Genomic DNA, 26,512 nt, shown 5'->3' with positions numbered 1-26,512 from the left:
GAATGGTTTTGCTATTTTCTTCTCCATTTCATTTTACAGATAAGGAAACTAGTCCACACAGCTAGTAAGCATCTAAGGGCAGATTTGAACTCTCAGGAAGATGAGCCTATCCACTTCATCCCCTAGCTGTCCTAGTGCATAAAAACTGATTTTATTTGTAATCCTAAGTTGTGTATTTAAACTACTGAAAAGGGGTCCTTGACACCAAAATGGCTGAGAACCCATGCCTTCCCCTATGGGCAGTGCTCATTAAAACCTCGTTAGGGTCTTGATCGTAACAAAAAGGGTTTAAGTGGATCTTCTTGGGCTGAAGAATGGTGGCTGCTTGAAGTCACTGCTAAAAGTGCACTCCAGTTGTACAGTACTCCACATGAACAATATTACTACACCAGCAATACAGCTTTAATCAATGCATCTTTATTGGAGAGGTGGGGAGCTAATCCACTCCAGGCTGAAATCTGGCCTCTATGGGAGGGTGGGGCTAAGTAGGGCAGGCCTCAGATTCAGCTGGATTTCAAGGCCCTATGGCTCAGGGTAAAAGCAGTTTCCTGCTCCTTTTTTTAGTCATCTGAAGACAAACTAAGCTGTGAGAAAGGGGAGAAAGAGGGAAAGTCTTAAGAGGGTAGAATCCAAGGCCTGCCCCACCTTGCATTGCGTGGGGGCAATGCCCCTAGGACCAAGTTCTCTACCAGACCCTCACACTGGATAGGGATTGTCTAGGACAGCCACTCCAGCAGCCACTCCACCATCTGCATATTTTGTGGATTTGGTACGGAGAAGGTGACCCACATGCTTGTTCATCAGCAATGTCTTCCCTTGCCTGTAAAGGGAGAGGAAGAAGTATTTCTTCTTATTTCTTTTATTTATTTAAGACAATGGAGTTAAGTGACTTGTCCAAAGCCACACAGCTAGGTAATTATTAAGTATCTGAGACTGGATTTGAACTCAAGTCCTCCTGACTCCAGGGCTGATGCTCTATCCACTGTGCCACCTAACTGGCCCTGGAAGAAATACTTGTTGGCAGGAAACCAATGGGTGCAGACTGCGGAAAGGTGTGTGGAGCAACAGGAACGGAAGAAGAACTAGTTCCAGAGGAGGGAGTAGTGAAATTAGGAGTAGAGACACCTGGTTTGTTCTTATTCTTTGCCTCTGGTAAAGTCTTCAGTTTTCCACGGTCCCTTTTATCACCCGAGAATAATAAATACCAGCCTTTCTTTCATCACCAATTCCCTTAAGATTGCCCCCTCAAACCTATCATGGTTCTTCTTTCCCTCACCCTCTTACCTGAGGGTGAAGGAACCTTGCCTCATGTTTTACTAAAAAATGAAGGGTACTTATCAAGAGCTTTCTTCCCCCAATCTCACATCACTGCCACTATCTGATCCTCCTCCCGTGTCACATGAAGGGGTGGCTCTCCTCCCAAATCTTCCTCTTTAGATACACAAATATCCCATTCCATCCCACATTCTTCAGTGAACTGTCCCCTCCATCATCCTTGTCTGCTGGCTGCTTCCCTAGTGCCTACAAACATGCCCTTTTCTCCCAACCACAAAAAACATTCACTTGATTTGTTCACCTCCACTAGCCATCATGCCACAGCTCCCTTTTCATCAAGGCTAAACTCTTCGAGAAGGCTGTCTGTGGTAGCTATCTCCACTTCCTTTTTTCTCACTCTCTTTAGCTCTCTACATTCTGGCTTCTGACCTCATTTAACCCAAACTGCTCTGTCCAAAATTGTGAACTTCTAAATGCCAAATACAGTGATTCTTTTTTTTCAGACCTCATCTTTCTTGACATTTTTGCAGCTTTTGGCACTGTTGATCTTCCTCTTTTTCCTCAATTCTCGCCTGTTTTCTAGGTTTGTGACACCCTTTCCCATGGTTCTCTTACCTATGTGACTGCACCTTCTCAGTCTTCTTCGCTAGATTTTCTGTCTAGGCCCATTTGATGACAGATGTTCTCCAGGCCTATCCTGGGCCCTCGTGTCTTCTCCCTCTATATACTATTTCACTTGGTGACATCATCAGCTCCCATGGAGTCAATGATCATATCCATGTTGATGATTCTTAGATTTATCAAGCTTTAACCTCCCTGACCTCTAGTCTCATAACTTCAACTCCCTATTAGACATCTCAAACTGTATGTGCTATAGACATCTTAAATTCAGTGTGTCTAAAACAACTTATTTCTTCCCCTAATTTTTCTCCTTTCCTGAATTTCCCTATTTTCACGAGGCCCATCATCCTCTGTGACAGCTCCCTGGTCCTTTTAACCCCTCTCCTGCAACCCTAACCCCTCCTAGGGGCCTGGGCCTATGAAAAAACAGAATGACTTACCAAACAGGATATTATGACCAAGCACAATCTTACATTGTGCACCCAGAAGGTTGAGTCTCCTATCTTCCAGTGTTCACATGAAAGGGACCTGTGGCATGGGGGGAAGCCTCCATACTGGCTCACCTGACATAAACACCAAAGATGCCCAGCTCTGAAATACACTGCGTCACACGGGCAGGGATTCCAGCTTGCAAGAGACAGTTGCCAAATGGCTCAGGCTCAATCTTCTCCATGAGAATATATGAAGCCCTCTTCTCGCTGCCCCTCAGCTGCTCCAGGGTTTGGGCTATCTCCTCCCCATACAGGTTGTTTCCTGAAACAGATCGTCCCAAAGCCCATTACTCTGGGACTACAGTGGCACCATTACCCTGTCCTCACACTGCTGGAACCTTAGGCCCCATCAAGTATTCTCCAATTGCTGCTGCAAGGGGTCAAGCTGATCCAATTTTAAGTTTTTTTTACAAGGCGATGGGGTTAAGTGGCTTGCCCAAGGCTACACAGTTAGGTAATTATTAAGTGTCTGAGGCTGGATTTGAACTCAGGTACTCCTGACTCCAGGGCTCTATCCACTGCACCACCTAGCTGCCCCCGAGCTGACCCAATTTTGAGCAAGCTCAGCTGTTGAGTGCTTAGCTCACTGAGTCTGAGTACACTCCTAGTTCCATGTAGGGAGCTACCCTAATGGCTTGTCAGTGGGACTAGGTATGCTGATAGGAGCTACTTTCTTAGCTATGGAGACACAGAGAGATGGGATAAGAACGACCCTTCGACAGTCTACTTGACATGGTCATCCAAAAACTCGAGTAAGTTCAGGGCAGTTCCTTCCAGTGCTAAACAGTTCTAACTATTTAAAAGTTCTTAATGCTCAGGAACTTCCACTATCCTCTAGGATAACTTCTCACCCAACAAACCTTCAGTGATGATATTCCCCCTAAATCTTTCCTAGGTATAAAATTAACTAATCCTTTCAATTTGCCTTCATGGAGCTCCACTTCTGATACAGTTCTTTCATCTGCAGTATGGAGGATACCTAAGATCATGCCATCATCGTGAGGCTTTAATGAAATAAGGAATATAAAACTTAAGTTTTTTTTAGAAGGCAGCAGGGTTAAGTGACTTGCCCAAGGCCACACAGCTAGGTAATTATTAAGTGTCTAGGGCTGGATTTGAACTCAGGTCCTCCTGACTCTAGGGCTGGTGCTCTATCCTCTACACTGCCTAGCTGCCCCTAAAACTTAGCAAGTTTTAAAATGTTTTACATGTCCTCCTCTTCCTCCTCCGTTATGGACTCCAGTACCATCAGTATCTTTTTCCTGGCCATGGATCTGATCTGTCAATGTCCTCCTTAAAAGCTGGTCCCTAGCATGGGAGTCAATACTAAATGAACCACTAGGTCAGAGGCCTACATGCCTGAATATGACGCATCTGTTTGTGAACCTCAAGGTCACAATTTTTTTTTTAAAGTGGCTGTTTGCACACAATGGGCTTGTGGTTCCCTACTTAAGAACAAGAAGGGACCTGTATAGCATCTACAAAATCATCCCATGGATGGGCAAAGCAGATGAGGGGCCCCTGCCACTAGAAGAACCCTTTGAAATGCAAAAGTAAACGTAGGACAAGTATAAGTGAACTGAAATCCTGGGGAACTCATTCCCCCATGAGACAATCTAAGCTGACGGTATAAACAGGCTCATGCAACATTTAAATTAATCCCTAAATGCCAGACACATAAATGGTTCTATTAAGGGTAATTAGTATGTTTGGGTGGTAACATCAGATAGAAGAATACTAACTGGCCCTTGGGCTAGAGGGATAATTCTAGTCCCTGGCAAGCAGGGAAAGTCTCCATTCTTTGCGAAAACATGCAGAAAGGTTTGGCCTCTCCTCATACCAATAGAAGGAGAAACAAGGTCCCAGGTGACAGGATGGGACCCCTGTGGCATAGCATGGAGGTGCTGCTGGGAAAGGGGGAGGGTATCAGAACTTGTCTAAGGTCTGAGGTCCCACTGCTTGCTTCCCTCATTACAACATCTTAAAGAAAGAGGGACACTGGCCACCTACCTCCACCCTCCCTTTGGGGCTTCAGGACAAATCGGTCTGGGGCAGCAATGGCCTTCATGACAGCACGATCACCTTCTTCGCCCTGGCATGAGGCAATGGATCATCACTGGCAGCAGTGGTGTATGAATCTGATGAGGGGGTGAGGGCCTGGCCCACACTAAGCCAAATACCAAACAGGGCTGGGAGAAGAGCCCAGAACATACACTGGCACTAGGCCATCAAAGGGCTGAGTGGTCAGGAATGAAGGAAGACCAAGGCAAGTTTCTTAGGCTAGTTCAGGGTTGTTCCTTGGTTCTCCTGGGACAAGGCAGAGAATTGAGCCTTATGAGGATGGCCCCTTCTCTTCTGTCCTGGAACTAGCAGGGGCCCATTGCTCTCTGCAATGGGTACAGAAAGAGCAGCAGCTACAGAAATTCACCATCTCCACCAATTAGGGGTGACCCTGACAGCCCTGCCCCCCCCAACAGACTGACAATGACCTCAGCTTCAGCTCCCAGGGCTGACCTTGCTTCTATCTGTACACTATCTGCCTTGATTTACAGTCCTGCCCTCCTCCCTGACTAGAGTTCTGCCTCTCTCTACTAAGGAACTTGTCATAAATCCTACTTGTCACAAACAACAGACTCTCCCCGCTCCTTGGGGGCCAATTCCATCTTAGGAGAGAGAGAGAGAGAGAGAGAGAGAGAGAGAGAGAATAAACTGGAGGGCTCCAGGGAGATAAGATGCTATGTGCCACTGTTTACCACATCCAAGGAATAGAGGCCTGCAAATGTGGCCCGAAGGCGGGCCACAGCCTCTGGCTGCTCAGGCATCAAGGTTTCCAGCACCCCAGGGCGGCTCAGCTCCTGCTGAACCTTCTTGGTCCCAACCAACTGAGTGGCTACATCGGGGCACTTCACAGCACATGACCTCTCCAGGAGCAAGCGAGTTTCCCAGTTCTGCAGCGAGAAGGGAAAAGAGAGTCCAATTCCTCAACTTGTTCTGGGCTGCCAACGATGGGGCAATGCTCCAGCTCCCCATCCAAGCCTGCCCCAGGCTCTGAGGCAACCCAGAACTTGTATTTTACAAGCAAGGATTTGGGAATGCTTTGCTAGAATAAAAAATGTAAGAACTAGTAGGAACTTGATAAGAGTTCATTTAGCCTTTCCTCTATTTCCATCTTTCTCTCTGGAATGGGCTAGCCCAGCAACAGTGCTCTCTGTGTCAGTCCTCTCAAACAGAACCCAATGACGCTAGTCTGCCAGCAGGCACAGCCTAGCTAGAGGCAGCTAATCACTGGCACAGAGACCAGACCCAGAGCCTCTGAGAAGGCACCTCTCCCTGATTCTTTTGCTCAGACTATGTCTCTCTAGCTCCCTAAGGGCTCAGCTTCTTTGGCATGGCATGGATGGAGTCCCCTAAGGAGTCAACCTTTCCCAGCCAGTTCCCTGAGGAAATCACCCTTCTTAAGACATGCTCCTGGGGGCCGCTAGGTGGCGCAGTGAATAGAGCACTGGCCTTGGAGTCCTGGGTTCAAATCCGACCTCAGACACTAATTACCTAGCCGTGTGGCCTTGGGTAAGCCACTTAGCCCCATTGCCTTGAAAAATCTTAAAAAAAAAAAAAGACATGCTCTTCCCTCCAGACCCAAGTCTGGTTCTCCCTTGCTCTTGCCCGGCATATTTCCCATTATCTAATCAGTATGATCCAGTCAAAAGAGGAGGCAAATACATTTCATTTGGTTTTCCCTTCTTCCAAATACCCCTCAACAATTTATCCAGAAGAGCCCAGAGAATTCTGACAAGCAGCAGGCCTGCTGTAGTTGTCCTGACTTTCTCCTCTCCTATCCTGACAACCTCCAATCTAAGGCAGGTATCCTAACTTTTTCATGGACTCAGAATGCCAGGGTTGGAAGGGGCTTTAAAGATCCTACAGTTCAATTCCCTGAATTTAGAAGGGGAAGTCAAGGCCTAGAAAAGGGAAGGTATTTTCCTAATGTCATAAACAAGTTGTGAAAGAAAAAATGACGACTCAGATCCTGAACTCCTTTGAATGACAAACCCTCAATTCTATGTCCATGTGTGTCACAAACAATATTATCAGCTCTTAGCCTGGGTCAATCATATATTCACTGTGATCCTCATCTGTGGATGTCTATAAATATGGACCACAGCATGCCCAGAGAGAAGTCCCCCCATCGCTTCAAGTGACAAGGGGCAGACAAGGCCTCTGAAAAGACTGCAGATAGCACCAATATTGAAGAGAGAAAGCTGAGGAAAAGAGACAGTGATATTCAGCTACTCCAAAGGGGCAGGGCTGAGGTGCTAGGAACCCCTTAGGATTCATGTTAGGAAAGCAAGGGGAAGAAAATAAAGTCTTTTAAAAGAGGAAGAAAAAAGGGTGGGGGTTGAGGAGGGCAAGAGGGGAAGAATATAATGGTCAAGTGGCTGTTAGGATGTAGTAATAGGAGAGGCCCAAGAAGAAGCCACCTAGGGACAGAAATGGAACTGAAGATAAGGGAAAGAACCCCAGGCCAATTTGAGGCTGAAATTAAATCTCTCGAATGCAATGGTATATTTCTGAAAATGAAATAGTAGTTTCAACCCAAAATACCAACCTGGGGACTGTACTGACTGGGCATGTAGCCGTCACGAAAGTATACCACAGCAATCTCCTGGCCATCCCTGGAAGACAATGTGAAGAAATCCTTTTATGTTAATGAATAATGGTAGCTAAATGACTGAATTAAATATAACCTATGTCTCAAGGATCAAAAAAGTTTTGTTCCTTAAGAAAACAAGATTGCAGCATCATTTACAGAGCAAAAGCCTGGATAAAAGTTAACTGGAGCCAGTCTAGGTAAACCATGATATCACATGATTCTGATTACAAAAGGTACAGGTAAACTAGGGAAAGGAGGCTCCCTTCAGGCAAATGCAGAAGGTGAGATAGTCTAAGAAGAGAAACGAAGAAACTGAATGCACCAAGAATGGGGGGGAAAAAAACACCAAACAGGTCAGACAAATCCAAGATACTATGTCACTCTTAACAGAGTAGGAACACATTGGAAAGATGGTGACAAGGTATTGAGATGTTAATGTTTAAAGTACATAGAACTAGGGTGAACTAGATGAATTATTAGTCCCATTTAAAAGAGAAAGTACGTGGGGTAGCTAGGTGGCGCAGTTGATAGAGCACCGGCCCTGGAGTCAGGAGTACCTGGGTTCAAATCCAACCTCAGACACTTAATAATTACCTAGCTGTGTGGCCTTGGGCAAGCCACTTAACCCCATTGCCTTGAAAAAGCTTAAAAAAGAGAGAGAGAGAGAGAGAGAGAGAGAGAGAGAGAGAGAGAGAGAGAGAGAAAGTACAATCTTCTGCAGGATTTTTTCTTTTTCCTTTGCACTACTAAGCACTATTTGGTTTATCTATTTAAGTTGATAAATGACAGAGGTTATTCATGAATTCATTTCAGTTCAACAAATTGCTTCCCATATATAAGATACTAAAATGGGTACTAAGGTGAAGAAAAGCAACACAAGTCACATCCTTCAAGATCTCATGGTCCAATAGGATGGATGAAGCACATAAAAATAAATATGACAAAGAAAAATAGGAAAAAAACAAAGGACAATCAGTGTACCAAAGTTAATTTTTTTTTTTTTTACAATAAATGGGTATGGGTATTCTTTTTTTTGTTTTTCTTTGCAAGGCAAATGGGGTTAAGTGGCTTGCCCAAGGCCACACAGCTAGGTAATTATTAAGCGTCTGAGACTGGATTTGAACCCCCTGACTCCAGGGCTGGTGCTCTATCCACTGTACCACCTAGCCACCCCTATGGGTATTCTTGATGTAAGAACTCTGATGTACAAATCCAAAATCCTTAGAGAGTAGGGATTTGTGGCTTCCTGATCTTAAAGATCTTTGCTTAGAGAAGTGATCGAATTAACTCACAAATGAGGACATAGTTTAAGGAAGAATTAAGCAGTCTCTTAAAAGACTTGCTCTAACCCTCAAGAGTCAGGCACAGGGGACTGGACAACTTTGTGGTTGACATGCTCTTTCCTAAAGAGGGTGAAGAGGATGTGGCTTTTCCAGAGTCTTCACCATCTTCCCTCCTTAAGAAACAGTCCACCTAGAAACTTACACAAATAACTTCCGGTCCTGGGTCAAAGATCCTGTTTTACCAACATCTTCAAACTTTCGTCGAATCACATGGATATTCCTAGAAGAAGACACAGATCTCTAGGAGAAGCCCTTGACTGCTGATGCAAGCAAAGTCCAAAGGGATTCCACTTACTTGGCTAATAGGTCATGTTCTATATAGTGCTGGTCAAACACATTTCTTTCCTCTTCTTGAGCAATGACAAGAACCAGAGCCCTACAAAAAGGACACTGAGGTTCACAGATTCCATTTTTCTTTGTTATACCTCTCCCTGATACTTGAGATGAGTCAACTTCCCAAACTGAGACATATCTTTCAACTTATCCAGAGTTCTCTATATGAAGCTTCTCAACATACCATCACTGGGAGCCTACCAATATCTCCTGATGCTAAGACAAGTATAGTTATTCCATAGTAGAGAAGGTCAAGAGTTAGATCATTTCCTAGGCCCTTGTGTTACCTGCACATTACCTGAGGATAAAGACATGGGGCAGGGGTGGGGAAGAAGTGGACCAGTTTGGGATTCTAGGAATAGGTTCTTTCTAGGATGAAGAAGAAATGAAGATGTGGTACAAGTGTGATTTGAACCACAAAAAGAGAGGGCAGATTTTCTGAATCACAGTGATGTAGTGTCAAGTTGGAAGCGGGGCAAGTCAGAGATGGGACAAGGGAGTTTGCTAATAGACTATGAGGGAAAATACCAGTAAACTGTGGTCAAATGGGAGTATTCAGTTCATACAATTTCAGTACAGGGCTTCAAAAGTCACTTGATCCAATCCTATCGGAACAAGAATTCTTTCTGTAACAAATTGCACAAATGCCCATAGCTTCAGGCTCTGCTTAAAAGATCTTCAGGGAGGGGGAACCCACTATGTTTCTTTGGATAACTTCCACTGTTAAAAAGTTTTTCTTCAGCCAGAGCTTTAATCTCTGTATTTTCCACCCATTGTTTGCATCCTCTGGTGTTAAAACAAGGCTAATCTCTCTTCTTCAGGCCAGACCTTCAAATATCTGAAGACAGTTATGGCTTCTCTTCTCTGAACTAAACATTCTCATTTCTTTATATGATCTTCATGGCATGATCTCAAAGCTATTCACCATCTTGCTCACCCTCCTCTAGATACTCTTATGCTCAACATTGTTCCTACTAAAATGTAGTACTTAGGAATGAAGTTGATACTCCATATCTAGAATATCCAGGGCAGAGTACAGTGAGTGGGCTATTCCCTCTCCAGCCTTAGAACTATTCCTTTGAGATGTAGAATAAATGAGGTACTATCTGTAGTCACCATACTCACAAAAACTGAATAAGGACACTACCTCCTTCCCTCATCCTTACTTGGGTGAGTCGTAGAGTTCCCATGCTTTGGCAATGCCCAGGGCCAGCCCCTTACTTGGATTGTTGGAGAGGATACTGGAAGCTTCCTTAGTTTTTCCCAGGACATTAAGGATGTGCCTGTAGGAGGAAAGCAAGGGTTACTGTATGGGCCCAGGGAACATCTGAGGGTCTACTTTTGCTTCTCACTAACTAGTCACTCCTAATAGCACTGCTATATCCATGCCATCTGCTAAATAACTCAAAGCATTTCAGAAACACAATCCTCCAGGATCCACCGGAAGTCCCACCTTGTCCAGAGTCTTTCCTAGAAATTCGAACCCATGGTCTCTTCCTGCTGAAGGGAGATGTACCACACACCTCATCAGATTACACTCTATCTTGTATGAAATGAGAAAATAATGTGTTTACTTATTTTTTAAAAATCAGTTATGTCAGAATTCATCTATCCACTTTAGTGTTTTTGTGCAAAGAAGTTCCCTGGGATACATCAAACTGATTTCAGTGAAGTCACTACTGCTCTGGAAGCTGCTTTCAGTGAGATCCTCAAAGCCCTTTCTTTTTGAACAACCTAAACAGTTGCAAAGCTTTGTCCTGTAAGGGTAGAATTAGCCCAAAAATATGCTAAGTGGAGTCTAGCAAATAAGGTGGATTAGTCATTACTCTTTGGGGTTAGAACCAAGCTGTGGTTATGCAATAATTGAAAAGAACGCATGTAACGTATTTTGTAAACTTCAGATCACTCTGTAAATGTCAGCTGTGTTTATAACTTGGGTAATGAAGCTGATTCTCTCATTAGATGGTTTGCAACTGGACACTGAAGGCAGTTTCTAAGGAGGAGTTCTGAGGAGTTCCAAGCATGTTTTGAGTTCAAATAAGTGCACAGCCTCCTCTGGGACCTGCTGTGCTCACAGGACAAAAATTGGCTGGGCAGGCAGGCTCTGGTGGGATCAGGGAGACAATCAGTCTCCTTGCTGTTCTACTGTGCAACATCTCTTAAATGTGGCTTGTGTTTCATTTTCCCCAGGTAGACCACAAGCTCACTAAGGTCAGGGACCATGTGTTCTCTTGTACTTCCACAGTGCAATAAACAGAGAAGTCCTCTCAAAACAGACTTGAGGAAACTAAGTGAATCCTGAAAATTTCACTCTAAGGTAAAAAGAGACAATAGGGAGCTGGATATCCTGAAGCCCAGGCCTGTCTCTGTGAGCCAAGGTTGTAGTCTCTTCCCCCAGGTGTGACTGAAACTCTCTCATTACAGCCAGTGCTCTCTGCCTACAGCCCTTTGTGGATGGAGACACTTTAGGTCTGTCTCATGGCCTGAGAAAGTCTGGCCTAGAAGTGGCCGTATATCAAGGGCTCACCGATGCACAGCTGGGGTCTTGGAGGAGAGGCCCCCAAAGCTGGCAGAAATAGTGTTGATCTCGATTTGTTTCAGGACCGGGGGGCCAGCTGCACTGCGGTTAAACATGTAATCAGAGCGATTCAGTCCTAGAAACACCGTCTGCAGGAGGGAAAACAAAACGCCAAGGACAGACATCACCAGGGATCTGTGTGGGCAATGTCAGTAAGCAGGGGACTCAGACCTGTTTCCATGTGGGGGGAAGTGGTTTCCTGGGGCCACTTCACTACAGGACAACAATTAGAGAATCTACCAGAGACCCCAAGGGAGCTAATTAACACTTTTCAAATCCAGTGAGACTGCTTATCTGTTTCTCCCTGTCATCTCTGCCAGATAACTTCAAGTGAGCTCCAGCACCCAACAAAATGCTTTAGAGGAAAAGAAAAGAGATCCTATAGGCCACACTTGACAGTTTGTATAGTGGGGTCAGGGACAAAGTGGGTTAGGTGGGGGAGTTACCTGGGCAACGCCCTCTTTCAGGACTTGTTTATAGATGCTAAAGAGTCGAGCGATGAAGTCATCTATTTTGATGGTGCTAGAAGAAGAAGCAGAAAACAGAGTCATTCACCACAGAATGAAAAATCAATTATGGTCTTTTTCCTATTTCCACCAATATAATCCTTTCTTGATGCAGGGTTCTTCATATAAAGGACCTAATTCTCAGGATGTGTATCTAAAGTTATCACCACTTCGAAAGGATTGAAGAACTCCATTGGATGAGGAGGAGGATAGCTAGCATTTATAATAGTACTTTAAAGTTTGCAAAATGCTTTAAAAATATTATATTCTGTAATTTTCATAAAAACTGTATGAGACAAACAGATGAGGAACCTCAGGCAGACAGCAAGGTTCAAGATCACAAAACTGTAAGTGTCTGAGGTCACATTTGAACTCTTCCTGATTTCAGGTCCAGTGTGCTTAGCCACTTTTCTGCCTAGCTGCCCAAACAACCTTTACAAATAATCTCCAGGTCTAGCTCACTGTTCTTTCATGGTAACTCAGTTGAGATGGAGAAAAAAGATTAAAGAGCAGAACAAGGTAATAACCAGTTTATTATCTACCAGAAATCCATTGCCCCATGCCGGGTTGGAAATTCTGCAGATCACTCTCATGTGAAAATCCCACCCCAGAACTCAGAGAAATAAAAATGTCCAAGTGCTGCTCTACCCTCAGAGGTAGAGAGAGGTAACCCTCCCCTTTATGAAGGGGGCACTGTGCTATTCATATGAACTTAGAGCCTGTCCAGACTTCATCTTCTTGAAACCTGAACAAAACAGGAGTGTTGGGATTAATAGAAGAGGTGAGTTAGGGAAGCAGGAACATATAAGGGAAAGGAAAACCATTACAAGAATGGCCCACATTAACAATGGTGTAAATACAAGTCCATCTATTTAAAGGCCACAGGTCATGAATTGAACAAGGTCAGAACACTTGAGCTTTGAGGAATGAAGACAGGTTTCTTTTTCCTGAGAGGTAAAAAAGAGACTTGTAGAAGAAAAAAAAGTCAGCTGCCCTTGAAGTTGGGACAGATGACACAATGAATCTTGGGGGGTAGGGTAGGCAGGGGCCTGGGTGGTACTCAAGCAGGGCAGGCTATAGAAAGAGGCAGGGAGAGTTGAAATTAGCAAACCAGAGCATTTCCTTAACTGGAGTGAAGTTGAAAACAATGATTATGTCACTCACACCCAACCTCATTCCAAATGGAAATGCCAGTCTTCATAACAAGCACTCAGTAACCTGAGTGAAATTGTAGGCCCCCCCCCCCCCCCGATTCCCGGAACATATCTCTCCCCTGGCCTCCATGTCTCCCACCTAAAAGCCCTACTACCTAGAGAGAGTCTGTTCCAAGAAGGCTGAGTCTTGGCTCACTGTGTCCACGAGGAGGTTGAAGTCCGTTTGTACTGCATAGGCTTGCTCCAGAAGCTCTCTGGGTACTGCGGAGGGGAACAATGTGAAGGGGGCATAACTTACAATCTAAACAGGAAAAGATGACAGAAGACAAAACAACTTATTAGCCTTGCTATACACATGGCTATGAAACAGGTAGCAGAAGTATCTCATGCATAAGCAGGACCCCACCAAGATCTCTCAAAGCTCTTGTTTTCTGATTAATAGTGACTGCTCTGTGAGTCTTGTTTTATAATAAGGTATTCCAGCCATAGTATGTCCATACTTGGAAACAAATTAACATATACTAAAAATCACTGTCACTCAATCATGCATCATGGTATCCACATCCTGCACTTCCAGTTTTAAACTGTCAAGCCTTGGTCCACTGAGATGCTGGTCTTTTAAGATCCTGAAATAGCATCGATGACTATATTGTCCTAAGTCTTCACATCTATAGTGGTTTCCAAAATGAGAACTTAAGTTTGATCCCAAGGTATAGAGAACAAATAGAGCATAGGAAGACAGATCATATCCCACCTCTGCTCTCCTCATAGCCATGTGTGGTCTTTTCTTCGACACAAATGTACCATCTCTAGTCAACACTCTTTCCCTCCACCTGATTCTATAGCTGGCCTGAACTGGTTGCAAGTTGCAAAGCCTCCTCACAATGGCAAAAATATACCCCAAGACTCCATGGGTCACATTATCTCTCAACTTCATAATTCACCTTCTCCCATCTCCCATCTATGACATCATTTTCTTTCTGGAAGACAGTCTCACTAGGAGGGCTCATTTTTCCTCTTGTTCTCGTCTTCCCATAGCCACCAAGTCCAACCATTCTTCAAGAATGATCTGCTTTGTGGCAGCTAGGTGGTGCAGTGGATAGAGCATTTGGAAGTCAGGAGTACCTGAGTTCAAATCCGACCTCAGACACTTAATAAATACCTAGCTGTGTGACCTTGGGAAATCACCTAACTCCACTGCCTTGCAAAAACAAATTATCTGCTTCAACTTAAAACTGTACTATAAATTGTCAATCATCAAAATGAACTGAAATACAGAGTAATGGATCAGGATTAGAGTGGGTGCAAAAGAAAACAGTAATATATGACTATAGGAATCTAGCTGACAAACCCAGAGACATGAGCTTCTGGGATAAGAACTTGCTAAGAATTTGACAAAAGCTTCTGGGAAAACTGGAAAATCATATGGTAAAAACTAGGCATGGATCCATACCCTATACCAAAATGGGTACATATTTTAGACATAAAAGGCAATACCCTGGGCCAGAGAATAATAAATACTCTATCTGTCAGATCTATTAAAAGGGGAGAAATTTATAGCCAAACAAGAAATAGAGAACATTATAAATTTCAAAATGGATGGTTTTTGACTATATTAAATTAAAAACTTTTTGCACTAACAAAACCAATGTATCCAAGATTAGAAGGAAAACAGAAAGCTGGGAAACAATTTTCCCAGCCAGTGATTCTGATAAAGGTCTCATTTCTAAAATATATAGAGAACTGAATCAAATTTATAAGGTTACAAATCTTTCCCTATTTGATAATAGTCAAAGGATATGAACAGGTAGTTTTCAAAGGAAGATATTAAAGCGATATAGTCATATAAAAAAAAGTTCCAAATCATTATTGATGAAAGAAATGCACATTAAAAAAACTGTGAGGTTGTTTTACACCTATCAGATAGGCTAAGATGACAAAAAAGAGAACATGATCAGTGTTGGAGAAGTTGTGGGAGGACTGGGACATTAATGTACTGTAGCTGGAGTTGTGAACTGATTTAGTCATTATAGAGAGCAATTTGGAACTATGCCCAAAGAGCAACAAAACTGATTATACCCTTTGACCCAACAATACCAATACTAGGCCTATATCCAAAAGAAATCATAAAAAATGTGAAAAGTCCCACATGTTCAAAAATATTTATAGCAACTTTTTGAAGTGGCAAAGAAATGGAAAATGAGGGGGAATTGAGGAATGACTGAACAAGTTATGGTATACGAATTTTATGGAGTACTACTGTACTATAGGAAACATGAATAGTTGGACTTTAGAGAAGCATGGAAAGAATTACATGAACTGATGCTGAGTGAAGGGGAGAAGAACCAAGAGAACATTGTACACACTATCAACATTGTGAGTAGATCAACTATGATGGATTGTAACTCCTCTCAGCAGTTCAGACATCTAGGATAACACTGGGAGACTTGTTATGAACAATGCCATCCATATCCAGAAGGGGGAAAAAACACAAAAACCACAGAATCTGAATGGACACTAGGTTCACTTTTTTAAAACTTCTTATGTTTTTTTCTTTCTATTCCATGGTTTTCTTTCTTTTCCCTCAGTCCTAGTTGCACATACATTAAATGACTAATATGTAAATGTGTTAAACACAAATGTTCATTTACAACTTTCACCAAACTATTTGCCACCAAGGGCAGAGGGCCACCGCGAGAGAAGGGAGGGTGGTAGAAAAACGTGTAATTTATAAATATGCAAGTGAATGAATAACATAACATGCAATAGGAAAAATAAAATAAAATGCCAATCTAAAAAACCTAATGGTAAAGTGGATCTTAAGAGAGATTAAGAGTCACAAGGTACTTGGGTCTATAAATGTTAGTATCATCACCACCACCACCGTCATCATCTCCACTGCTGCCATCACCACCATCAATATCACTATCATCTTACTCCTCCTCTACTTGTCTCCTCCATTAGAAAGTGAGCTCCTGGGGTGGAGCCAAGATGGCAACAAGAGAGGATCCTCTCTTAGGCGCTCTCTCATAAAACTTATAAGCTAAGGACTCTAACTAAATTTTCAAGAGACAGAACCCACAGAGGGACCCAATGAGGCAGTTCTCCTACTCAAGTTAACCTGGAAAAGAGCAGAAAGGCTGTGCTCCCCAGGGTCGGAGGGGCAGCCCAACAGAGCAAAAGAACTTCAGCCTCCTGGAGGCAGCCCCAGGGCGCTGGGAGCCATGGCTCACAGCAGCGGGGAGTTTCCTGAGCTATACCCTGGGGAGCACCAGGCACAAATTGGGGGAATGGGGGGGGGTAACGACACACCTCTGCCAGAGCGTGCCGTGAAGCCCAGCCCTCAGGGCACACAGAGAGCAGCATGGCAGAGTAGCCCAGATCCAGGAAACAGAAGCAGGCGGAGCCCATAAGCAGGAGCCTCCAGGGCATGAGCCCATTGAACCTAGGGAGGAGAGTGAAGAGAGAGAGAGAGACTGCAGAGCTCTGTCCTCTGCCCCTGGAACAGGACTCTGACCACATTCAGATCCTGATTGCAGTCTAGGCTCCCCCAGAGAACAGCAGGGCCCCCCCACCTCAGCCCCATGGCACAGGGGTCGCATATGGTCATTCACAGACCGGGAGAGAGGACAGAGCCTCACACACTGAGACTCTTATGGGGTGTCCCAAAAGCTTAGGAAGCACCCCAAAACCAGGCTCAGGCTGGAAAAATGAGTAAACAAAGAAAAATAGAGGAACATCATTGAGAAATACTTTGTCTGTGAGCCTAAGAAGGATCAAAACACTCAATCTGAAGATGAGGAAGTCCAAGCCCCTACATCTAAAGACTCCCAAGAAAAACAGAAATTGGGCTCAGGCTATGACAGAGCTCAAAAAAGACTGAAAATCAAATGAGGGAGTTAGAAGGAAAAATTGGGAAAAGAAAGGAGAGAGATGAAGGAAAAACATGAAAATGAAGTCAGCAGCCTAGTCAAGGAAATCCAAAAAAACGCTGAAGAAAATAGCATGCTAAAAACCAGCTTAGGTCAAATGGATAAAACAGTTCAAAAAAGTTATTGAGAAGAATTCTTTAAAAAGCAAAATTGGCCAGAAGGAAAAAGAGATAAGAAAACTCTCTGAGAACAAATCCTTCAGACAAAGAACAGAACTCAGGGGGATTGATGAATTTACGAGAAATCAGGACTCAATACTTCAAAACCAAAAGAATGAAAAATTAGAAGAAAATGTGAAACATCTCACTGAAAAAACAACTGAAATGGAAAACAGATTTAGGAAAGATAATTTAAAAATTATTGGAATACCTGAAAGTCATGATCAGGAAAAGAGCCTTGACATCATTTTCAAAGAATTTACAGGAAAATTGCCCTGATATCCTAGAAGCAGAGGGCAAAGTAGAAATGGAGAGAATTGACCGATATTCCCGAGAAAAAGATCCCAAAAAACCAACCCCCAGGAATATTATATCCAAGTTCCAGAACTCCCAAGTCAAAGAGAAAATATTACAAGCAGCCAGAAGGACACAATTCAAATACCATGGAGCTGCAATCAGGATCTCACAGGACTTAGCAGCAACTACATTAAAAGCTCGTAGGGTTTGGAATATAATATACTAGAAGGCAAAAAAGCTTAGAATGCACCAACTACCCAGCAAGGCTGAATGTCCTCTTCCAGGGAAAAAGATGGACTTTCAATGAACCAAGGGAATTTCAAATGTTCCTATTGGAATGGCCAGAAGCTGAGCAGAAGGTTTGATCTTCAGATACAGGACTCAGGTGAAGCATAGAGAGCGGAGAAGGGGAAAATATGAGGGACTTAATGATGATGAACTGCATGTATTCCTGCATAGAAAAATGACACTGATGATACTCATATGAACCTTCTCAATAGAGCAGGTAGAGGGAGCTTTTATAGATGAAGCACAGGAGAAAGTTGAATCTGAAGATAAATTATGGTGTAAAAATGGAGTCAGTAGACAAAAGGGAAATGGAATGGGAGAAAGAAAAAGGAGAGGGGGAATAGGCCAAGATATTTCATATAATAAGATTTTTCTTTATTACAATGAGCTATTGCAATGATATGGAAGGGGCGGAGGCAAGGGGGAATGAGGGAATCTTTGCTCTCATCAGAGGTGGCTAGGAGAGGAAACAGCACATATACTCAATGGGGTATAGACATTTGGAGTAAGAAGCGGGGGGGAGCAGGGGGAAGGGGTGGGGATGTGAATAAAGGAGGAGAGGATGGACTATGGGGGGAGAGTGGTCAGATATAACACATTTTCTTTTTTACTTCTTGCAAGGGGCTGGGATTGGAAGGCCTGTCCTGGACCACAGGGTCGGGTGGATGCTCGGCCTAAGGGGTGGTGTGGGGGCTCAGGGCCTCTTGGCCCCAGGACCAGGGATCTGTCTTTTGTGCCACTCAGCTACCCTACAGCAGAGTCAGAGTGAAAGGAGAGAGAAAATATAGTACATGGTAGTGGAGAAATACGAAAGGAGGGAGTTGCGATTAGCAATGGCAACGGTGGAAAAATATGGAAGTAACTTTTGCGATGGACTTACCATAAAGAATGTGATCCACCCACGACACAGTTGGTGTTGGAACAAAGACTGAAGCACATTATTATTTGGGGGGGGGTGCAGGCCAAATGGGGATGGGGGGCCTGCCTGGAGCCGCATAGCAGGGTGATCATTCGTTGTCTGAGGCTGGATTTGGACCCAGGTGCTCCTGGCTCAAGGGCCAATGCTCTGTCTGCCACCCAGCCACTCCTATTATGACTATTTTATTTTGGGTCTTTTTTTTCTTTTGGTTTTTGCAGGGCAGTGGGGTTCAGATGGCTTGCATATCACATGGCTGGGTGATTGTTGGGTGTACGGGGCCGGATGTGGGCTCGGGTTCTCATGGCTCCAGGCTGGTGATCCATCCACTGCACCACCTGGCCATACCTACAATTATTACTATTATTTTTTTAAATTTTTTTCTCTCCCCTTTATCACTCAAGAGAGTCTATATTTATGGGGGAGAGGTATTTTGTTTACTCTTTATTTTTTTTTAGGTTTTTTTTTTGCAAGGCAAATGGGGTTAAGTGGCTTGCCCAAGGCTACACAGCTAGGTAATTATTAAGTGTCTGAGACGGGATTTGAACCCAGGTACTCCTGACTCCAGGGCCGGTGCTTTATCCACTACGCCACCTAGCCGCCCCTCATTTACTCTTAAACAAGAATATTTTATTAATGTATAAAAAACATTATTTGTACAAAATGACAATAAATATTAAATAAAAAGAAAAAAAAAGAAGAAAGTGAGCTCCTTAAGAACAGGAATTATATCTGCTCTTCTCCTTTCCTAAGAACTTTAAATAGTGCCTTACAACATAGCGAATATCACATGTATTTTAATTTGTTTACTCTTTTCTCCAAGTCTAGGAGAAATACTAAATCTTTTGATCAAAATTGATATCTTGTTTTAACATAACAGAAACTTCCCAAGATAGATATATCCAAACAAATCTTCTCAAAAAGAATCTCAAAAGTGCTAATTTTCCCCATTTAAAAAATTCTGTACTTAACAGATATCACCGAAAATGCTTCTTCCAAACAACAAAATAGAAAGAGAATTTTATGTGCAACTGTGTGTTGCTTTTTTTTAGGTTTTACAAGGCAAATGGGGTTAAGTGGCTCGCCCAAGGCCACACAGCTAGGTAATTATTAAGTGTCTGAGGCCAGATTTGAACTCAGGTACTCCTGACTCCAAGGCTGGTGCTCTATCCACTGCGCAACCTAGCTGCCCTATGTGCAACTGTGAATCTCTATTAAGCAGTCTGCTTTTCTTTTTAAGTAAAAAAAGAACTACTTTCACAGCCTCCCAAAGTCCTCAGCTTGGACCACCACTCTCAGGCTATCTCCTAGCTCCAGAATGTCCCATTCCCTATCCTGCAAATACAAGGGAATTCCCTTCCACTTACTTCCTTCAAGCTGGTAGAAAGACTGACCTCACAAGCAATCTTTCAAACAATATCTAATGCTACAAAACAACCAGGTCACCTTGTTGCCTGAATTTTATTATAACCCTAACTAGTCATCTGTACTGCCGTCTCCATAATAAACAACGGCTTTGACCTCTTTACTTCCCAGATTCCATCCCTTCCCTACACTGAAGTATTTACCATGGACATGGACCCAGAGGGGCCTATCTTAATCTGGGGAACCTCTCCAGATAAGACACTAGCTATGATTTACTTATAACCTCTGAAATACCCCACCACTCTCCCCAAACAGAGGACCTCTAGGAGGGACCCCTTCCTATATCATCAAATGACCTCTTACCTTCAACAACCCACCTTGCTGTTTTCTACCAGTACCTACTCTGGCATGTCTGACCCAAGTCTCTACCCTATAGCTCCCAAGATGCCCCTCTAGTTGTCTTAAATGACCTGGGCCATCCTGCTGCTGCCATGATTTAATTCAATAAATACTTATGAAGCACCTACTATCATGTAAGATAATATATTACCCATCCACCACAAATGACCTGGAAATGCTATTATCTGGAGGACTATTTATTTATAGCTACTTCCCACCAAATGTTGATTCTCAACTTTCTGGGAAGTATCCTACCCTAAGGGGAAGAGGAATAAGGATTTATATAGGGTCTACTATGTGCCAGGTACTTTTTTATAACTATTATCTCATTTGATCCTAAACAATCCTATGAGGTAAATAGTAGTATTTTCCCATTTTATAGTTGAGGAAACTGAGGCAGAGGGCAAGTGACTTGCCCAGAATCACACAGCCAGTAAGTTTTTGGGTCTTCCCAACTCCAGCCCCAGAGTTCTCTTATTCACTGCACCACTAGCTACCCTAAAAGAAAAGATGGAATTCTGAACAGATCCTTATTGGCTCTTTCTTCAAATAGTGTCCAGTCAGTGGGTAATTCATCTCTGTCACTTCCTGTTTTTTGTTTTCTGGTTCTATAAATTGTGATTCTACTCATATCCACTTAATTTTGTTAATTGTGTTTCAAAGCTTCCCAAGCCTTTCAATTCCCAGCTTATATCATAGGTTTGCTCAGATTCTGTTCTACCTATCACCTCATTCTAGATAGCTACCTCCAAGTCAGGTGGTTGTGACTTGCTGACAGCTCCCTCTTATTCATGGTGTCCCAGGGGTAATAAGCTCTTCTCAGCCAGGCTGCTGCTGCTCCCTGCTGGTCCTGGCAAGCCTAGTAAAGCCAAAGAGTCTTGTACAGCCAATTAACCTTCTGTGTGCCAATGCCCAATTTCAGGTCATGTTGCTGATCCTCTCCCCTCTTGTGCTCCAAGAGGAGGGGGAAGGGTGTCCTTGATTCCACTATTGGAGCTTTTGAAAAGAAACATATCCCTATGACAGCAAGTTGGAACTCAGAATGGCTAAGAGAATCAACATTCAGGATAGACGCCCAAGCCAATCTAGAAAAGCCCATATTTAACCCATTATTAGTTGACTTATAATATTAATATCACAAACCCATAGTTCTAGTTCCAAACAACAAATTTACAAATATCTTCTGAACAAGTATGCTCACAACTTAGAGACTATCTGAATTAGGAAAGAGGTAAGAACTGGGGAGACTTTAGCACCTAATTTACAAAGTGAAGGAGTTTAGCATTGGAATGAATGTACTTAGTTGTTATTTGAGGGAAAAAAAATTGGTATCAGTTTTTCAAACAAGCTGAAGCATTTTATGAAGAAAAAATTTTTAAGTGTTACCGCTTCACAGGATAGCTTAGGAATCTGAGAAGCACACAGACCTTTCTCATCTTATAATTCTCCTTGGTACTCATTCTTCCCAAATGTGTCCTGTCAGGTCCCAATAACTTCCAGCAATCTCATAATTTACCACTTCTGCACTCCCACACAATGGTACTACTGTTTAACAATACTATCTGTCTGTGGAGAAATGATTATGAGCATATGCATGTGTGTGCATGGGTTTACACACACACACACACACACACACACACCATACAGACACACCCTATTCCTCAGGAACAAGTTAAGTTACAGGATCTCAGGGGCCTTTCTCAATAGATCCGAGTATGCTTACTGACTGAAATTCTGAAATCCCAGGAAAGAAACATGACTTCTACACATGGTTGTGAGAAGCTTCCAGCCTTGCAACTGGATCAATAATCTTTCCAGTGTCCAGCAGCCACCATCAGCAAAGCAGCTGACATTCTCCCTTCAGTTTACTGCCCTCCTCCCCTGGACAAGACTAGGTGCAGCTTACATCAGAAGAGCCGGGATCCTGCTTGGTCCTCATCAGAACTCCCTCCATCAAGGCCTTGTCCACAGCCTGCTGAGCCAGCTCCTGGAGCTGCTGCTCATTCTGCAGAATGTTTTCCCAGCTGGTCGCCATCACCCCCAACTAGGACAAACAAGAGATGAAGTTATAGAGGCTATTAGGCTACAAAAAACAACCCTAGATAAGGACTTTTTATTAACTCCTCTTCCACGGAGACAGTAGGATGTGCTTAAACAGCACTGGATGTGGTTAATGGAGTGAGTGAGGGTCCTTGATCTCACTGCCATTTGATGTCTCAGTTATACAATGAGGGTGAGCCAATGAGCTGTATTTTGCACTTCAGCTCTAAAGTCACGACCCCAAAGTTGTTTAATCTTTCTAACTCCTGCTTAGAATAGGCAGATGGAAGAGTATTGACTGATTATGGGAAGTTGACCAATCAAAGTACTAGTCTCAGGTCTGTTATTTTACTGGCTCATTCACTCACTGGACTCATCCAGTCTGTTGTCACATTTTGTCATTTTTACCTTCATATCATCTCTCAAATATATCAAACAGTTAGGAGGTGCGGTAGAGAATGTGCCAACAGCTCTAGAATAAACAGGGTTGAGTAACTTGCCTAGGGTAACACAGCTAGTAAGTACTTTGTTCAAATTTGAACTCGGGCCTCTTGATTCCAGGGCTCGAGCCCTGTCCGCTGTGCCACCTAGATGCCTGTAAGATTTACAACTGGAAAGGACAATCTAGTCCAAACCTCATTTTATGAAGAATCTGAGACCCAGATAAGTTTTATGACTTTCCTAAGGCCATGCATGTATTAAAATAATAGAGGCAAGATTCAAAACCAGGTCCTCAGATTTAAAATTCAGCATTTCTTCTGCAATATTACAGTGATTTTTCATATTTTCATATATATATACTACCTAATTTGATTGTGAAATATCATTTTTCCCATTTTCAGATTAGGAAACTAAGGATGAGAGGTGAAGTAACCAGTTCAACATGAGAGAGCACATTAGTGACAGAGTTAAGATGAGAATCCAGGTCTCCTGACAAGGTGCTCTACTGCTAAATGTTCCTGCTTGCCTCCTCTTTCCACTTTAGTTCTATCCATCTACCCAAATGAAGGCAGAGGCTTTTCAACCTTCACACATTCCATAACAGCAAAAAGTCTGGCTTCCTAGAAACAAAAGCTCTAACTAACCTAACTGGGGCAATGCTCTGCCAACCACTGTATTGTGGAAGCAGGTTTTCCTCAATCCTGCCCTGAGGCTGATAGATGGGCCCCATGCCCAGGCCTGCTTCATAGCAGTGAGACAAGTTCTGGGTCATACCTCTCTGCTAACAGTTCTGTATTAGCTAAGAGATCGGGGTTGTGTGTAGACTGAATTTGTAAGTATATTTGTGCATTCCTGGATTTTCAAGTGAATAGAAGCTGGGCCTTAAATTGCATCAATTAAGCCTTCATTCAGAGGATTATGCAAATGATCTGATTTAGTAGTTTTAGAAAACATAGTTTAATTAGAACTAAACAGTGAAGTCTTGTTCAGGGACTATCCAGATGATCTAGTCAGATGGTTTTAAAAAATAGATACATAGAGACTGGATTTATGATTTCATAAACATAATACACTCCAAAGTGAAGAAATTTCTTTTACTGCTTGGGGTAGGGTGGAGGAGGGGAGAGGTGAAAGAAGGGATTGAGATAGAGGCAGAAGAGATATAGATAGGAGAAAAGGAAGAAAGGAAAAGGAGGAAAGAATGAAAAGGGCAGCTATGTGGCCTACTGGATAAAGCACCATCCCTGGAGTCAGGAGGACCCCAGTTCAAATCCAATCTCAGACACATAATTGCCTAGCTACATGACCTTGGGCAAGTCACTCTTAACCCCTTTGCCTTAAAAAAAAAAAGAATGAAAAGAGAAAAAGGAAGAGAAAGGAAAGAAAAAGAAGGGAATGAAAAGAGAAAGGAGAGAAGGGAGAATATTTAGTTAGCTTCATTAATGGGGTGAGTTTTAAATACTTTAGTAAGAAAAATTACCACTGTAGTATAAAGGAAATTCAGGTTTAACAAATGAGTATGTATGCATGTTTTTGGTTTCCCTAGGGTTTGAGCTCCCAATTAATAATAATAATAAAACCATAAGATCCACAAAGAATTTTTTCCCTACCCTATCCCATCCCCCTCAAAAAATCTGTAAGGTGGGTATTACAAGTATCTCTTGAATTTTACAGGTGAAATAATTTGAAGATGGTCACCAAAGCTACTAAATGTCAATATTCATTCAACATGCTTTTATTCAAAACTGGTTCAATTTCTGTTCCTCACAGTCTAGCACATCCTACCTTTCTAGTCTTATACATTAATCCCCTTCACATTCTCTTCAATGCTGCCAAACTGACTTTCTATCTTCCCATCTCTGAGCCTTTTTCCTGGAATGCAATTCCTCATTTCCATGTTCCAGAATCCCAAGTTTTTCTTCAAAGATTCACTCAAGTGCCATTCTTCTACATGAAGCCTTTATGAGAATGACCTATTTTTTTCGGTAGATATTAATATATATAGACATGTTATTTCTATTGAATGTAAGCTCCTTGAGGGAAAGGACTTTTATGTTCTTTGTATGGGGAAGGAAGGAAAGAGACTGGAAGAAGATAGAGAACTGGCTTTCAGGGTCTCAGACAAATCTTTTTTTTTTTTAAGGTTTTTTGCAAGGCAAATGGGGTTATAAGTGGCTTGTCCAAGGCCACACAGCTAGGTAATTATTGTCTGAGGCCTGATTTTAACTCAGGTACTCCTAACTCCAGGGCTGGTGCTCTATCCACTGTGCCACGTAGCCACCCCCAAATCGATTATTTTAAGTTACCAAAGAGTTGCAAGTGTTGTCATTAGAGATGGCATTACCATTCTGGGAATTCCTTGTAGAAGTGAAATCATGGTTCTAGACCTCAACCTCCCCCACGTAAAAAAAAATAAAAAGCTCAGGCACTCTAGATATCAAAGACTTAAACGGAACAAAAATAATTATTTCAAAAAGGGGGTGAGAGAAACTACCAATTGAATATGCCTTCTATCTAAACAATGATTCACAGTTAGATGAGCAGCTCTGAACAAAAAAGTATCACATTTCTAAAGCAAAATACTTCTAAAATGTTTTTTCCTCCTCGCTACACCACTGTTGAGGAATGAAAGAATTATCCTTCAAATATTTCATAGCAACTTGCCTGGTTCTGCTTTTAAGCTACTCTATGTTTAACATATTAATTTTGATCACATATCTCATCTTGGGTCCCCTTTTTTTAATCTCCTCTATCCTTCTACCAGGCTCTAAGCTCCTGCAAGACAATTGTGGTACTTTTATCCCCAGAAAAAAGAGCACAGAAGAGTGAACCAAGTGCCTCGTTGCTTGAAGAAACAAAGGACGTAGAGTTGAAAAGAACCTCAAATAAGACTAGCTAGTCCAGGTTGTCGTTTTGTTTTACAGGTTAGAAGACTGGAGTCCAGAGTTGGAAAGAAGACACAATGAAAAGACAGGGCATGGCCTCGGACCCTGAGCTCCTCCTGGGGAGTCCAAGAGGGCCGAAGTTCCCTAGTGGGAAGAGGACGGTGGACACCCCAGTGGGTGAGGCTGGGGAGAAGAAAAGGTTGGGAAATGGTAGAGGTCGAGGGGGCAACTAGGAGCATGGGAGGGAGAAGAAACCAAAGCCAAGAGCTGGGGAAAGGAGAGGAAAGAAGGGAGACGGAGGAGGAGGAGAGAGGAATGGAGGGATGGGGAGAGGGGGAAAGGAGGCAAAGAGAGAAAGGAGGGGGAGTGGGGAAATGGGGGAGGGGCAGAGAAGCAGGGTGAAAGGTCAAGGGGGAGAAGGCGGGGTCTCCTCGGTTCAGGGCCCGGGACCCTGGGTCGGAGGCTGCAGCCCCGTCCCACCCCGCTGCCCCGGAGCTTCCCCCGCCATCCCTCCCTCCCTCCCTCCCCGCTCTGGAGGCCGCGTCCCGGAGCGTGTCCCTCGCGGGCCGCCGTCCCGGGCGCCCCGCGCTTACCCGAGAGGTCCCAGGCCCAGGCGGCGGCGACTCGGGCTGCAGGCGCGGCTCCAGCGGCGCGGCTCCAGGGTGGGGGCGGGGCCGGAGCCCGCGTCTGCGCACTGGGAGCGGCCGGGGAGCCGGAAGGGGAAAGGTCGGGGTTGGTGGGCCGAGCCGCGGGCGGAGGCCTCTGGGCGCGCATGCGCGCCAGCCGCTCGGGAGCCCCACCCTGGCAGAGGAGGAGTCCTCCCCGGGAATTTGACCCAG

General features: G+C 43.5%; 1 protein-coding gene across 2 annotated transcripts; it reads right to left on the bottom strand.

Annotated features, from left to right (window-relative positions):
- Positions 1 to 401: 401 nt before the first annotated feature.
- Positions 402 to 26,341, bottom strand: GSS (glutathione synthetase). 2 transcript variants are annotated; one of them, XM_074212101.1, is made up of 13 exons: positions 26,267 to 26,341; positions 22,214 to 22,351; positions 13,108 to 13,253; positions 11,739 to 11,814; positions 11,242 to 11,381; positions 9,881 to 9,997; positions 8,677 to 8,757; positions 8,524 to 8,601; positions 6,994 to 7,060; positions 5,141 to 5,335; positions 4,398 to 4,479; positions 2,460 to 2,649; positions 402 to 820 (listed from the first exon to the last, which is right to left on the bottom strand). In XM_074212101.1, exons 2-13 carry the CDS (start codon positions 22,340 to 22,342, stop codon positions 697 to 699), a joined length of 1,425 nt encoding a protein of 474 aa, XP_074068202.1. In that variant the 5' UTR covers positions 22,343 to 22,351; positions 26,267 to 26,341; the 3' UTR covers positions 402 to 696. The 2 variants fall into 2 exon arrangements, with proteins under 2 accessions (XP_074068202.1, XP_074068201.1); XM_074212100.1 differs by lacking the exon at positions 26,267 to 26,341 and adding an exon at positions 24,574 to 24,761.
- Positions 26,342 to 26,512: the final 171 nt, after the last annotated feature.

Source organism: Macrotis lagotis, chromosome 1 (genome assembly GCF_037893015.1).
Source record: "Macrotis lagotis isolate mMagLag1 chromosome 1, bilby.v1.9.chrom.fasta, whole genome shotgun sequence".
NCBI lineage: Eukaryota > Metazoa > Chordata > Mammalia > Peramelemorphia > Peramelidae > Macrotis > Macrotis lagotis.
This window is presented reverse-complemented; position numbering and strand designations above follow the sequence as displayed.